This window comes from Bubalus bubalis, chromosome 6 (assembly GCF_019923935.1).
Source record: "Bubalus bubalis isolate 160015118507 breed Murrah chromosome 6, NDDB_SH_1, whole genome shotgun sequence".
Taxonomy (NCBI): Eukaryota; Metazoa; Chordata; class Mammalia; order Artiodactyla; family Bovidae; genus Bubalus; species Bubalus bubalis.
Genome location: NC_059162.1, coordinates 14,221,504 through 14,236,618, shown reverse-complemented (window position 1 = coordinate 14,236,618; position 15,115 = coordinate 14,221,504). Strand labels below are relative to the sequence as shown.

General features: G+C 58.3%; 1 protein-coding gene across 2 annotated transcripts; it reads right to left on the bottom strand.

Moving 5' to 3' along the window:
- Nucleotides 1-5,057: 5,057 nt before the first annotated feature.
- NES (nestin) lies at nt 5,058-14,260 on the bottom strand. Of its 2 annotated transcripts, XM_044944219.2 has the most exons (5): nt 13,329-14,260; nt 12,146-12,270; nt 10,294-10,367; nt 8,600-10,058; nt 5,058-8,413 (listed from the first exon to the last, which is right to left on the bottom strand). In XM_044944219.2, exons 1-5 carry the CDS (start codon nt 14,109-14,111, stop codon nt 5,596-5,598), a joined length of 5,259 nt encoding a protein of 1,752 aa, XP_044800154.2. In that variant the 5' UTR covers nt 14,112-14,260; the 3' UTR covers nt 5,058-5,595. The 2 variants fall into 2 exon arrangements, with proteins under 2 accessions (XP_044800154.2, XP_006052023.4); XM_006051961.4 differs by having other exon boundaries at nt 5,058-10,058.
- Between the last annotated feature and the right edge of the window lie 855 nt (nt 14,261-15,115).

Here is a 15,115-nt window from a genome sequence, read left to right as displayed (position 1 = left end):
GCCCATGTTCTTTGGACCCCAAGTGGCATCTTAGGATTCTTAGTATCCTTGGCAAGAATGTCTTTCTGCACCTTTATCCCCATCAAGGTAAACCGAAATTCTCTTTCAACACAGAACTTCCAGGGAAATGAGGCCAATAGAAAAAGAGGGAATCCAGGAGACATCAAAGGATTCAAGAGTTGGGAAGCAGCCAGGGAGGAGGGAGGGGAGGAAGTGGAAGAGTGAAAGATGAGGAGAGGCAGAAAGGGGGAGACAGGAAGAAGAGGGGGTCTGTGAGGCTGACAGCGAGGGGGTGTCTCTCCTTAGCAGGGAAGATGGAGGAGGGGGCCAGACATCTCCCCACCCCTGAAACTGAAGTCTCCCAGCCACCCCTCCTGGGCCCCTGGGCTCCGCTTGTCAGCAGTTGAGCCCGCAGCTGCTGGGAGGTGGTTCCTCGACAGTGGCCCCCTGGCACCTGCCTCGGTTTATTTCTGGTGCCACAGCTGAGTCATGGGGGTGGGGAGAGTGAATAAGGGCTGTGGGGAGGGGAGCTTATGACTGCAAGAGGAGAAGACCAAAGGGGCCTCTCGGACCTGGGACTCTGGGGCCTGGGGTCTGTCCCTTTGGGGAAAGAGGGGGGCCAGACGTGACAGCATGAGAAACAGGAGTTAGGTTACAGGAGGGGTGTCCACTTTGGAGACCTTGGGTTAGTGGCGTTGGGGCGAGGGTCGGGGAGCAGGAGGCAGAGTCTATTACTTCTCAAATGTTGGAAAAGAAATACGATCTGGCTGTGGGGGTGCTGTGTTAGAAAGGGAGGGGAGAAGGGAGAGGAGCCCCCAGGGTGGATGGAGAGGTGGATGTGGAATCTTTGGATCACCAAAGAGGAAACAGAGGACGGTGTTTCCCTTGCTTCTGATCGCAGACTCCTCGGGCCCTCACCTGAGGCCATTCTGTCCCTCTTCCTGCCCCTGAGCCAAAAATTCTCTTCCCTGGTGGCTCACTTGAGACTCCCCTTTGTCTTTTCCAAGTGGGCCTGAGGACTTTGGAACGGGTACCTGGGTCCTCCCTTGATCCAGTAGAGTGGCATTCACATGACGTCTTCTGCTGCAGCACCTGTCCTGAAACTTACCATTCCCTCTGGGATGGGAGTGGGGGCCTCACAGGGACCCAGGGGCCTGTCCCCAAGCCCAGAGCCTTCTTGGGTTTCCTGGGCTTAGGTGGGCTTAGTGTCCATTCGCTCCCTTTTCTAGGGGCAGCCGCAGAGGGCACATTCCAGCTGAAATTAAATCACATTCCTCCAGGCCTGCCTGACGGGACGGCATTCCTGACAGAGGCTGTGACGGCGCAGGGTCAAATGGCAGCAGCTGGCGCCCCAAGGCGGGGCCGAGAGTGGGGCGCTGAGGCGGCTAAGGGGCCAGGGCCTTGGGAGCAATGAATGGACTCTGAGTCTTTGGTCTCCAGGGAAAGTTGCTCAGTTGTGTCTGATTCTTTGCAACCCCATGGATTCTAGCCCAAAAGGCTCCTCTGTCCATGGGATTCTCCAGGCAAGAATACTGGAGTTGGTACCTGTTCCCTTCTTCAAGGGGATCTTCCTGACCCAGGAACTGAAGCAGGGTCTCCTGCATTGCAGATGGATTCTTTACCAGCTGAGCTACCAGGGAGAGATCAGAGCAAAAAGTGTAGACCCTGCAGTGGGAAGGGTAGAGGTTAGGCTGCGGGGTCTCCTAGCTGCATGGAGCCTCAGGGAATGACCCAGTCTGAGCGGTATTGTGCAGATGGGAAAACCGAGGCCTCCGGCATCACTTTCTGAGAGGACCCTGGACAGACCCCCTGTCCCACCCTAGACTGGGCTCCCGCATAGACATGAGGCTGAAGGGGCCCTTTAAGAGGCCGCACTCTGAGCTCCCTTGGCCAGAGCCCAAAGCCCAGGCCTTTGATTTCCTCTGCGACTCTGGCAGCAGCAGGCGGCAGGGCGGCAGGGACAGCATCAGGCTGGGCTGAATGGAGAACTCAGCCCCTGACCTCACCCTCCCAGGCGCCTCGGCCCGCACAGCCTTATAAGGAAGTGCCCCAAACAAACCGAGGAAGCCACCTCCGGCCCCCCACCCTGCCCCCACCCCGTTCAGAGGCTATATTTACCCAGAGGAGGCCCCAGAATAACCTCCCACTTGTCCTAGTGCTGGGGAGGGTGGGGGATGGCGGGAGCTGCCTCCTGGTTACCTCCCCTGGGACTCCACCCTCCCGAGGGCTTCCTGTTGTCTGACCTCATCACAGTCATTCATTCATTCACTTATTTATTCAGTCTGTGGTTACTGAGCACCCTGGGGCCCCCAGGCACCGTGTCAGACCAAGGCCACACTGTCCCAGGGCTTTCGAGACAACACCGTCTCCGAGGGACCACAGTCCCCTGGTCCTCCTTCTCAGGCTCCTGCCCAAGTGTCTCCTCCCAGCTGGAGTTCCTGGGGGCTCTGTTCTGGGTGACCTCTAGGCCAGAAGTAAAGTGAAGTGTTACTCACTCAGTCGTGCCTGACTCTTTGTGACCTCTTGGACTGTAGCCCATCAGGATCCTCTGTCCATGGAATTCTCCAGGCAAGAATACTGGAGTGGGTTGCCATTTCCTTCTCCAGGGGATCTTCCTGACCCAGGGATTGAACCTGGGTCTCTTGCATTGCGGGCGGATTCTTTACCATCTGAGCCGCCACCTTTCTGTCTCCCACAATGGATCACCAAGTCCTGAGACTCTGCTTCCCTTCCGTGCTTGCTCTCCAGTCCCCCTGCTACCCTCATCCCCTGCCTGGACCACGGCAAGACCCTGAAGCCCTTCTACCTACCTCAGTCCACTCTCACACAGCAGCCGGCAAGTTCTATTTAACATGCAAACCTGGTCATGTCATCTCACTACTTCAGAGGAGACTCATTTCCCTTAGGTTGAAAGCCGTATTTCCTGGCTGCTTAGGGAGGCCTTAGCCCCCTGGCCCCCAACTCCTCTTTAGCCTTATTGTGAACCTTTTTACCCCTCACTCTCCACCTTCTGGTCACACAAGCCTTCGTTCTGTCCCTCAAATGCCCAAACTTGTTTTCCTGCCCCAGGATTTTGCACATGCTGTTCCCTCTGGCTAGAATGCTTGTCCTCCCCCTCCTCTTGTCTCCTCCTCCCTACACTGGCCAGCTCCGGCTCCCTAACCACCTCCTCCCAGCCTCCCCCGGCTCAGATCAGGTGGGCGCCTGCTGTCTGCTCCCACAATCTCCTGCCTGTCTCCGTTTCCAAATATGATTTCCACTCAGAAGCCCTTGTTCCGTTAGAAGGCAGAGCTTTCCGGGTCAGGAACCCTGGACTCCCAACACTAGCGTGGTCCGTGGCGCACAGTGCATGCCCCATTAGCAGCTGACAGTCCCTGTTTCCGTCCAACCGTTATTTCTCCAGCTGCACAGACTTCCATTGCCAGAGAGGACACATCTCCCTGCCATACCTCCTTTAGAGAGTCCTCACTTCTAACTGACATTCCTCCCCCTCTTAGAGATGGTCAGCAGAAATGGCTATAGTTTGGGTAGTTCTGCAGGGGACTAGGGGCCCTGGTGTGTGTGTGTTGGGGGTGGCAGGATGGCCCGGACACAGGGAAGGACTCAGCCTCTGTCCTTGGCCCTTCGCCTAAGTGGGGGTGCCTGAGGGCCTGGGGAGACCAAGTACAGGGCTCGTCTGTCCCATCAGAGGAGCAGGAAGGGGGCCTTATTTGCCCGGATGCGTGTGCTGGCCCCAGGCCTGGCAGCCTGGTGAGATCAGACATGGCCTTGTTAGCAATGGGCACAGGAAGGAGAGTGGAGGCCAGGAGGGCCGCCAGCATCCTAGACCCCAAGGGTCAGGGTGTGTGTGAAATGGGAGGCCTGGATAACCAACACAGAAACTCCCAGAAGGCAGAGAAGGTGTGGGTAGAGAAGCAGACAGTGGGGTCCTGTCGGGGGCCTCCTGTCCACCCCCTCCTTGTTGGGAGGACGAGCTGAAGTCAGAGGGGTTGAGATTTCATCTTCTTATCTTCCCCTGGCCTCAGCCTGAGGCCCGAGAAAAGAAAGGGCCTGCCTCTGGCCTTGGGATTGTCTCTCCAACAGAGAATGTTCATCTGGCAGCTCCTGTCCCACCCCCTCCCAGAGTATTTAGAGGTGTCGCTGGCCTGCTTTTCTTCCCTCCAGAGCTCAGATGGGGAGTGGCTTCTATTTGGGTATTCTGACTACAAGGCCTTCAAGCCCAGCCTAATCTGGGCACCCCTGGTCCCTCCTGGATCTATACAGGGACCCAGAGAACTCCTGGGAAGGGGGGTATTCTTGGGAAGTTGCTGTGGCTGGGTGGACCCCCAATCTAACCCCAGGCATCAGCATATCCCATCACTGCTCTTTCGTTTCACCCGACAGCTTCAGTTTATCCCCCCTCACCTCCACTTTCTTGTCTTCCCTGTCTCCTGCTTCCGCTTGCAAGGAGGTCCTACTGAAGATCTAACCTGTAACCTGCTGGCTTCCCCTAGCCTGCTCCCTGCTCTCTCTGCCCTGGGAGGCCCATGTCTGTCTGTCCTTGTGTGGCAGAATCTGAGGTTCAGAGAAGTTGAGCACTGACCTGAGGCCACACAGCCAGACTGAGGCAGAACAGACCTCCTTCTTCCCTCACCCGGCTCTGACCCAGCCAGTCTGAGCAGACACCAAGGCCAGACAATTGTTTGGGTTTGGGGGCAAGGGGGCTTATTATGCTGGCGGCGCTGAGGGGCTGGCAGGGAGGACATGCGAGGGTGGGGGTGGCCCCAAGCCCTAATCCCTGTAATCAGCACTGTGGGCAGAGATGATGACAAGCCTGGTTTCTGCAGGCGCCAAGGTCACCTGGGTTGGCACCCCCAGTCCCCGATCAAGCAGCACCCCCAGCCCTCCCCAGCCTTCATCTGCCTGGCTTGTCTCCACCATGAGGCCTTCCAGAATCTTCTCTCCCCAGCAGGCAGCCCCTCCCCAACACCAGCGTCTCCTGCTCCCCTCTACCCCGGCTCTTCTGCCTCTGCGTCAACCCTGAGGCCCCCCTGAATTAAGGAAGGAAGAGTCCAGACTTTGTAGGCGGAGGCATTACTTTATTCAGGCAGGGATGAGCCAGACGGGGCCACCACATGGCAGGTCTATGGGGGGGTCAGGACACAGGAGCACCCCCCACCCTCATTAGCCACTGGCCAACCATCTCATGAGGGTGCAGGGAGGAAGGGCAGAGCTGGTAAGCCCTGGCACATGGACCACCACAGCCCCTCCCTTTGGAGGGGCCGCTGAGCCCTGGCCTTTTCCAGCTAATGGGATGGGAGGATAGGAGCTGCGGTGGAAAGGAGGGGCTAGTCCTACAGGTTCAGTTGGCTTCAGCCCCACAGGACAGTGCAGGCAGGCTGTCCCCGCTATGCAGAGGCCAGGGGGCTGGCAGCTATTCCCAAGCTATTCCACGCTTGGACCGGGCCCCTTTGCCACACCCGTTTCCCCTTGGCCAGCCGGGCCTCTGGGATAGAAACCACAGGTCAAGAGAGTGCAGGTTAAGGGTGCTGCCCCGAGCAGGGAGGGGGTTGGGGACGCCCCTCCTCCCAATGCCTCCGTGTAGGAGAGCTCTCTCTAGTCCTCCCCTGAGGACCAGGAGTCTCCATCACCTTCTCTCTGACTGAACTTCAGGAACTGGCCTTGGCCCAGGTGAAGAGGAGCCCCTGCCCATGGGGCCTTCAGGGAAGCCCCCTCCTCCTCTGAGGGGCTCCCTCGGTTCCCCCCAGCAGCCCCCGGTTTCCCCTGGCCTCCCTCCTCGGACTGCTCCAGCCCGTTCACCACGCCCCCATTCACGTGCTCCAGCTCTTCCTTCAGGCTGGGGCCTGGGCCACCACCATCAAGGGTGTCCTCCACCCCGCTGAGGGTCCCCAGAGGGCCAGGGACCTGGTCCTCTGTCTCCAGGGGAGCAGCATCAGACTCTTCCTCTGAGCCTGAGGCTTCAGTGCTGTTCTGGGACTCAGTCTCCAGGGCAGTCACGGGGGCGTCAGCTGCCGCGCCCCTTGGGCCATCGTCCCAGGGGACACTGACACCCACGGTCTCAGACCCCAGAAGGTGACCTCCCTGAGGGCCACTCAGGGCGGGGAGGCTGCCCACAGAGGGCGCTGACCCCCAGCGCCCTGGCCCTGGCTCCCTCCCCTCTTCTTCATCTTCTTCCTCTCCCTCCTCCCCGCTCTCTTCCTCATCTGCAAATCCATCAGATTCACCATCACGATCCCAGGCTGCAGGCTCCAGGAGCAGCTGGGGCACTTGGTTCAGAGGTTCTTCCCCCTCCCCGGGAACCCCGGGAAGGAGAGAAGCCTCAGTCCCCAGGTCCTCAAACTCTTCCGACAGCTCAGAGTCATGGCCACGTTCCTTCTCCTCAGCTCCCTCCTCTTCTTCCTCCTCTGAGGGCTGGGCCCCAAGGCTCTTGGAGGCTGGGACCACAGGACCCCAGCCTTCCTTTCCGGGCTCCCCTTGAGGGGAGGGCCTCTGCTCTCCAGGTAGGTCCCACTTGGGGGAAGCGGGGGACCTGAGGTAGAGGCCTAGGGGAGTGGAGTCAGGAAGGGTCTCCCCTAGCTCATCCGCCTCGCTCTCTTCTCTGCTCTCCTCCCCTTCCTCCTGGAGGCCCTCAGGGATCCCCCCAGAGCCCAGATCCTCCTGCTCACCGTCTGCCTTTCCCAGGACCTCAGCCCTGCCCTCCAGCCCCCAGCTGGCTTCTTGGTTCCCCTCAGCCAGGGGCTGGGGCCCAGAGGCATCTTCAGGGATTAGGCTGGGCGAGCAGGACTCAGTGGGCCTCAGACCAGGGGGCCCCAGCAGCGGTTTGGCATCCTCCTCAGCTCCCTCTGACCCCAGGGGCCTGGGCTGGAGGGTATCACTTCCCCCGTGAGACCACAAGGTCTCAGCTGAGACTGGCTCCTCTGTTTTCCCAAGGGCCCCAGATTCTGACTCCTCCCAGTCCCTAGGAGTCTCCAGCGGGTCTCTGCTCTTCACGGACAATGTGGAGACCTCAGGCTCCAGAGTGCCTGCCTCCTCCAGCTCCTTTCTGGGCCCTTCCAAGCCCTGTACCTTCTTTGCTGCCACACCTTCCTCCCCCAGGGGCGGCTCCATCACCTCCTCTCTGGCCAGGCCACCTGGGTCCTCCAGCTTTACTGCCTCCTGCTCGGGTCCCCGTTCCACTCCCTCAGACCTGCCCATGGCCCTCTCTAACTCCAAGGTGACCTCTGGGGAGGCTCGGCCACCCCCTGGGGCCACATCCTCATCTTCCAACTCGGGCTCCATCACCTCTGACATTCCCTGGGCAGCCGGGAGGCCCAGGGCCCCCACCTTCTCTGGCTGCTCCTCAGGGTCCTGGAGGCCCGCAGCGCCTTCTGCCCCTCCGGCGCCCTCAGCTGGGAGCCTCTGCTCTTTGGGCTCAGGGCTGCCTGGCTGCCCCTCACCTGGGGCCCAGGCCTCACCTGTGGCTGTCAGCTGCAGCTGCCCCTGCTCCACCACCTCCCCCTCCGCAGGGGAGCTATCCAGTTCTTTCAGTTCCAGCTCTGCCCCATCCCCACTGTCCACTCCAGCCCTCCCCGGGGGCCGCTCCTGATCCAGTTCTTGGTGCCCCTGCATTGCATCTCCCCACTTCTGCTGCTGTGCAGAGAGTGGCAGCTCCTGCCCCTGCTCCTCCAGGGGCCTCAGTGACGCCTGACTCTCTTCCTGCTCCACGTCCTCTTCCTCTTCCAAGTGCCTTAGACTTCCCTTGTCGGCCTCCTCAAGAGACTGCAAATTCTCCACGTTCCACTCTGCCAGAGAGCCCAGTGACTCTTGATTCTCCTTCTCTGGGGGTCTCAGTGTCTCGTGGTTCCCTTCCACAGACCCCAGTGTCTCTTGACTTTCCTTTTCTAGAGGTTTCAGTATTTCCAGGTTTTCCTCTTCTGTAGGCTTTAGTGGTTCTGGAGTCTCTGTTTCTAAAGACCTCACTGCCTCTGTACTCTCTTCATTTAGGGACCTTAATAACTCTTGATTCTCTTTTTCAAGAGGTCTAACTATCTCCTGATCTTTTCCAAGAGACTTTAGTGTCTCTGGTTTCACTTTTTCTAGAGGGCTCAATGTCATCTGGCCTTCTTCTTCTAGAGATCTCATTGCCTCCTGGTCTTCTAGAGATCTCAGTAATTCCTGTTTTTCTTCTTCTGGAGGTCTTATCACCTCCTGTTTTTCTTTTTCTAGAGACCTCAGCGGCTCCTGGTTTTCTTCTTCTGGAGGTCTCATTGCCTCCTGGTCTTCTAGAGACCTTAGTGACTCCTGTTTTTCTTTTTCTAGAGGTCTCACTGTCTCCTGGTCTTCTTCTAGAGCTCTCATTTCCTCCTGGTCTTCTTCTAGAGACATCAGCGGCTCCTGTTTTTCTTCTTCTGGAGGTGTCATCGCCTCCTGTTTTTCTTTTTCTAGAGACCTCAGCGGCTCCTGGTTTTCTTCTTCTAGAGGTCTCACTGCCTCCTGGTCTTCTAGAGACCTCAGTGACTCCTCTTTTTCTTTTTCTAGAGACCTCAGTGGCTCCTGGTTTTCTTCTTCTAGAGGTCTCACTGCCTCCTGGTCTTCTAGAGACCTCAGTGACTCCTCTTTTTCTTTTTCTAGAGACCTCAGTGGCTCCTGGTTTTCTTCTTCTAGAGGTCTCACTGCCTCCTGGTCTTCTTCTAGAGACCTCAGTGGCTCCTGGTCTTCTTTTTCTAGAGACCTCAGCAGCTCCTGGTCTTCTCTTTCTGGAGGTCTCATTGCATCCTGGTCTTCTTCTAAAGAACTCAGGGACTCTGGTTTGTCTCTTTCTAGAGGTCTCAAAGCCTCATGATTCTCATCTTCTGGAGCCCGCAGGGATTCGTGATTCTCTTCCCCTAGCGGTCTTGACGTCTCCTGGTCTTCTTCTTCTAGAGACCTCAGTGGCTCCTGATTATCTTTGGCTAGGAGTCTCAGTGTTCCCTGGTTCTCTACTTCTTGACATCTCAGTGGCTCTTGACTCTCCTTTTCTAGAGTTCTCAATAACTCAGTGTTCTCCTCTTCTAAAGACCTCACTAATTCTTGATTTTCCTTTCCTGGATATAAGAATGTCTCTACATTAACTTCAAGAGACCTCATTATTTCTTGATTCTCCTTTCCTAGAGATGGCAATGTCTGTGGATCCTCTTTTCCTATAGGCTTAAGTAGTTCTAGAGTTTCTTTTTCTAGAGATCTCATTACCTCCGTCTCCTTTCCTTCTAAAGACTTCAATAATTCTTGATTCTCCTTTTCTAGTATTTTTAGTGTTTCTAAGTTTTCTTCTTCCAAAGACCTCAGAGATTCCAGATTTTCCTTCTCTAGAGATCGTATAGTCTCATGGCTCTGTTTTTCCAGTGGAATCGATGGCTTTTGAATCTCTTCTTCCAGAGAGTTCAGAGCTTCTTTTTCCAAAGGGCCTTGGGCGTCTTGGATTTCTTTCACATCCAGACCCGCCTCTTCTTGACACGTTTCCTGCTGCAAGCTGCTCACTGCTTTGGCCTCAACCACTGTTTCTTTCTCTGCCAGCCCCCAGAGTTGGCCTTCATCTTCCTCCTGGGATCTGCTGGACTCTCTAGATGCACTGGGTTCTCCATCTTTGGCCTCTAGACTGGAGTGGTCAGGGCTGAGGGCTGGAGCCAGGGAGGCATGATCTTCAGGGGACTGGCTTGGACTGGGCTCTTGTTGCTGGCCCCCAGGCTCCTCTGGTCCCGGCAGGACGCTGGCAGGGATGGCCACCTTGGCTTCAGCCCACATGACTTCTGGCACCTGTTGCCTCCCAACTCGTGGTTGGGGCAGGGACACAGGGGCATCCTGGGCTCTGATCTCGGCATCTACAGCAGGGCAGGGAGCCTGAGGGGTGGGTGGGATGGGGGTGCTGGCTGAGGTCGGGGTGCGGGCCTGAAGGAATTCCTGGCTCTTCAGAAAGGTTGGCACAGGTGTTTCAAGGGTACCAGGCAAAGGTGAGGAGAGGGGAGTAGGGCTCAGGACAGAAAGCAGAGGTCCCGGACGCCGGCCCTCTGGGGTCCCAGGGAAATGTAGCTCCAGCTTAGGGTCTGGAAAGGCAGAGGGGGGAAAATGGTGTCAGGACAGATCAGCTGGGATGGGGAGGAGTACCCTGACCCTGCTCCTGCCTTTTTTGGGCTGCGCTAAGAGCATGCTCATTGATGTTAGGGGCCATGGGGTCAAGAATTAGGCTTTCCTGCTTCTCATCTCAGAAAATGAATCGCTCTGGGGTATGAAGAGGAAGCAAAGGTAAAGTTCTGGGGGAAACCCGGCCCCTCCTCTTACCCAGAAAGCTGAGGGAAGCCTTGGATCCGCTTGCAGGTGTCTGCAGCCGTGAGTTCTCAGCCTCTAGGAGGGTCCTGGGGACGAGGGAAGAAAAGCCGGGTCAGCCCTCTGCCCACAGGCCAGCAGGCCAGCCAGCCAGGGGAAAATCGCAGGCCCCGCCTGGCAGGCCTCCTCCTCACTTTCACCACTATCACACAAAAGCCACAATGGGGTTGTGCTTGGCTCTGCCAATGAAATCACATGGTCACACCCACAGATAGCACACACTTGCTCACACAGAGTCACACACTTATTTGAACACACAGCTGGACTCACAGACACACAAGCGGTTCCCACACAGTCGACAGTGCACACACACCCCCACACAGCGCTTAGACTAGTCCCCTCCCCATCCCAGGCCTATGACCTCATCCTCCGGGTGGGGGGCCGATTCTCATGCTAATTGCTGCCTTTGTCCACACCGCCATCTGGAGGGTCTGAGGAGGGGGCTTCCCTGGGGAAGTGGGAATTCTCAGGCCGTTCCCATGGGATAGGCTCCCCCCTCCTCCTCCTCCTCCCCCAGGGCCCCCAGAGCTGGTTACAGACAAAAACAAAAGAATTCAGCTCCCTCTCTCCAAATCCTTTTCATGCCTCAAAACCCAGGTTAAGCCTGCCCAGGCCTTTCCCCTCAGTGGTTTGACTAGGGGTCAAGGCTCTTATCTGGGGATCTCTAAGTACTCTGGATCCCAAGCCTTTCAGGGCAATGAAGGTCTTTGTGTCCACGCCCCTGCCTTAGTGTCCCATGGGGACTAAGAAAGAGGGGACCAGTTGCGGGGAAGGAGGACCGATCAATTCAACAAGTTATGCCGAACATCTACCGGCTCTGTGCTCTTCTTCATCATCTCTGAGTCTGGTTAGCGTTTTCTCAGTTCTTCCTGCTGCAGCACCGAGCTGCTCTCTGATCTCTGTGGAGGTGGAGCCCCTCCCTTCTCTTCCTTGGAGCCTCACTGACTTTCCTCCTCTGGGCCCTGCCTCCCCTCCCCTCCTGAGATTTTTCCAGGGCCCCTGCTTTTGTTCATCTGTGGATTCTCGGGGCATTGTCCTCATAGGCTCTCCAGCCCTGGCCCCACCCTGCGGGCTTGCAGTACGCAATCCTTCACCATGGCAAAGCCCCTTCTTTCCTCAGGCTCCATCAGTGGGGCCTTGGCTAACCAGATCAGTTTCCCAGGTGAGACTGTGGGTTTGCCCAAGGCCACAGAGCCAGAGAAGCAGCACTTCCTTGGTCTCAACCTTTCCTGAGCCAACAGGGTATGGTCAGTAGATGGGCTGGGCAAGGCCAAGGCCAAGGGTACCAAGGCTTGATAGGAGTCAGGCCCCCGGACATTCAGGATGGAAGGGACTTTGGTTGTCACCTAGCCCATCTCCCATCCTCTAGACCGGGAGAATGAGGCCCAGGTCAGGTGGCAAGTCGGTGCCACCAGCCCACACCTGCGGTTCCTCCTTCCTGAGGCTGCTCAAGGACATCACCCTCTTGGTTTGAGTGTGCACACACAGGGACTGGGCTTTTCAGCCCCTTGGGAGTAATGTTCTGGATGCAGATGACCTCTAGGTGTCCAGCCTTCTCCTTCGAGGCTGTCCCACTCAGCTATATCACCGCTCCTTGGAGGGTCTCCTGGGCACAGGATACTTCTCCGGTCTTGAACCCACAGGAGAGCAGGTGGGCTTAGGTGGAAGGAATCAGCCTAGGGTCACAGGACCAAGTGGTGGCAGAGCCCCCACCCCACCTGTGGCTCTGGGCCCCTTCAGGCGAGGAGTCTGCCCCCACATGGACTTGTGCATCTGTGCGTCCCCATGGGTCAGGGTCAGGTTCTACCTGTATGTGGCCACCTCCAGGCTGAGGGACATCTTGAGGTGTGCCAGCTGCTGCCGACCTTCCAGGACCTGGGCGATTTGGCTCTGGAGGCCTTGTTTCTCCTGCTCCAGGGCCTCCACGGCCAGCTGCAGAGCAACCCAGAGGTAGTCAGTGAAGGGGAGGGCTCCTTCCCCCTCACTCACTTCCACCCCCCTTGGCTGCTGCAGCAGCAGCTTCGCTTCCTGATTAACTTCTCCGCAGAGCAGATTCCTGCCTCCCCTACCCCACTCCCTGCCCAGAAAACCCCCTTCTGGAGCCTCTGCGAAGGGCCCCTCTCAATCCTATCCCACGGCCTGGCTCCTCCTCTGAGGATGCTGATTAAATGGTAGCACATGCGGCTCAGAATTCAACTCCCACAGGAAGGGGGAGGTGAGGGAGGAGAGGAGATGGGTTACAGAGAGGAGGAGAAGGGGGAAAAGTGGAAGCAGAAGGAAAAACGATTAATCAACAGGCCTGGAGCCTGCAGGACTGGAAGCCAAACCGCCAGGGTCCCAGCCACTGTCTCCCGCTCCCCACCCTCGGCCCCGCCCCCTCCACTTCCCACACGTTCTCAAGTTCTGGAATCTTTCTCCTCTGAAGGGGGAGTGGGGGATAGTGAGACGTCTGTCTGGGCCAGGCAGGAGGCTGTTTTCTCAGCTGTTGGTCACATCTGCGCAGTGTGAGGGGGAGCAGCTGTCCCAGGCCTCTGGAATGTACTCAGGAGCTGAAGAGCCCTGACAAGGGAGAAGGGGCTGGTGGCCCCTCATCCAGGGCCCCTCACCTCTCCTGCCAGGGGGAGGAGGGCCGTTGAGAACTTGGAGACTGAGAGGCCAAATCCTGAGCATCTTCTGAGTGATAGCAGAGCCTAGGGAGGCGCCCAGGGGCCATCAGGGTGGGAGGGTGCCATTCAGACAGGGAGGAGGCTGCTGCAACGTCTTGGGCCTGTCGGCCCTTCGAGGTGTGCTTTGAGAGGACTCTGAACCTCCAACCCTGCACTAGACAGAGTTATGAGGGTCCAGGCTGGCGGCACCAGGCATGGTTTTCTAAAAAGTGGCCCCTAAATCTACAGCCACCCCCACTGCCCACTCCCCTTCCCAGGTCTCTGAACCCCAAAAGGACTTCCTGAAGCCTTGTCTTGCCCAGTCCCCGCCCCCGGCTTCCTCACCTGGAACTGCTCAGTGGTCCGCAGCCGCTCCTGCCAGCGGCCCTCCAGCCTCTGCTCCAGCGCGGCCCTGCGCTCCTGAAGGCCGCTGCGCTCTGCCTGGAGTTGCTGCAGCTCCAGGCGACCCTCGCGGGCGCCCTGCATCGCGTGGCCCAGCCGCTCGCGGGCCTGGCCCAGCGACGTCTCCATGTGCGCCACGCGTTCCTGGTAGCCGCGCACTGCCCCACGCCACGCCTCGCCCAGCCGCTGAGCCAGCTCCTCCACCTCGGGGGCCGGCGCGGGGGGACCCCGGGGCGGAGCGGGGCCGCGGGGGGCGCAGGCAGCCTGCGCGTTCAGGCCGGCGCGCTCCTCCTCGTGCGCCACTCGCAGAGCCTCCAGCTCGCGCTCCAGCTCCGCAGCCTGGGTGCTCAGCCAGGCCTGGGCGCATTTCTCGGCCTCGACCGCACGCCGGCTGCGGGCCACCTCCTCCGCGGTCCGCTCCCGGGCCAGCCGCAGCTGCTGGCACCGACTCGCCACGCCCTCCACCTCTTCTGCCAGGTTGTCGCGCGCCACCTCGGCCGCGTGCTTCTCCCGCCAGCGCTGGTCGACGAGGGCCCGTAGGGCCGCCAGCTCGTCGTCGGCACGAGCCCTCCAGGAGGTGTCTCCGGCCTGTGCCCGGAGACCCCCGAGCTCCGCGCTGAGCAGCTCATTCTGCTCTTCTAGCGCCTTGACCCGGGCCAGGTAGGCCTCCAGGCGCCGGTTGAGCTCCCACATCTGAAAAGATTCCTCCCCCAGGCAGCCCTCCATCCTGCTCGTCTGACCCACCGAAGGTGGAGAGACTTGGAGCACCAGGAGAAGCCAGCAGCTCTCAAAGCTTTGGGGACGGAAGGGAAAAGACGCGGATGGGGACAATGACGGGGCGGGGCGAGGAGCAACCGGAGCGACTGGGAGTCGGGAGTGGGAGCGAGCCTATTCATACTCCCGCCAGCCTGGCGGGAAAAGGGGCGGGACACAGGCCTTAACCCCTTAGGGTTCAGAGCAACGGCGGCAGCCTCTGTCCCTGCCGCCCCGGGATACTGTAGAGCGGAACCAAGGGAAAACCCGTGCCGGGAAAATCCGATCCGATGGCGGTGGCTTTCAGTCGAAGGAGGCCGTGAGGCAAGGTCATCAACCCAGATAAAAGGAGATTATACACAGAACTGAGCCTGTGGAAGGGGTGCCAGGGGATTCAGGCCTGCGAGGGGGTGCGAGGCTGTTACTCAGGGCATCCAAGGAAAGTGTCACTCATTGTATTCTTCTCGGACTCAGTTTCTTGATCCATAAAATGGGAGCGCTGATGGAACTCTCATGGGACGGCTGAAAGGATAGATGTGGCCATGTTTTTCCTAAATAGCAAAGACTCACCCTCCTGAAATACTGGAAGAAGGCTGCATTGAAGACAGAGGTCAGAAAACACATTGCCTGGAAAGCACCAAGTATGTGCTATTGGAAGGCACCGCCGGTGCACGCACACCCCGTTTCCTCAGCCTCCATCAGGAAACGAAGGAGCAGGCAAAAGGGTGTTCTTTCCATTATTCACCTCATCCTTTCTACTCCTCTTTCATATAACCTGAAGTTCATATACCCACCTTTTAGGTAATGAAACCCCAACTCTCACTCTCAGTTATCGGGGGTGGGGTGGAGGGGAGTGGGAAGGACACTCCAGCCCGTCTTCGGTGACAGGGATTTTTGTTCAGAGGGCGCCCCCTGGTGGCTCTCAGACTGTGCCAAGACGAGGAAGCAGAGAGGCATCTCTTAGTCACAAGGCGTCC

Coding starts and splice junctions, on each gene's coding strand:
- NES (XM_006051961.4), bottom strand. CDS start 14,111: ATGGAGGGCTGCCTGGGGGAGGAATCTTTTCAGATGTGGGAGCTCAAC. Junction 10,368..12,145: donor CTGGAGGTGGCCACATACAG/GTAGAACCTGAC, acceptor CCTCGTCCCCAG/GACCCTCCTAGAGGCTGAGA. Junction 10,059..10,293: donor GGCTTCCCTCAGCTTTCTGG/GTAAGAGGAGGG, acceptor CTGCCTTTCCAG/ACCCTAAGCTGGAGCTACAT.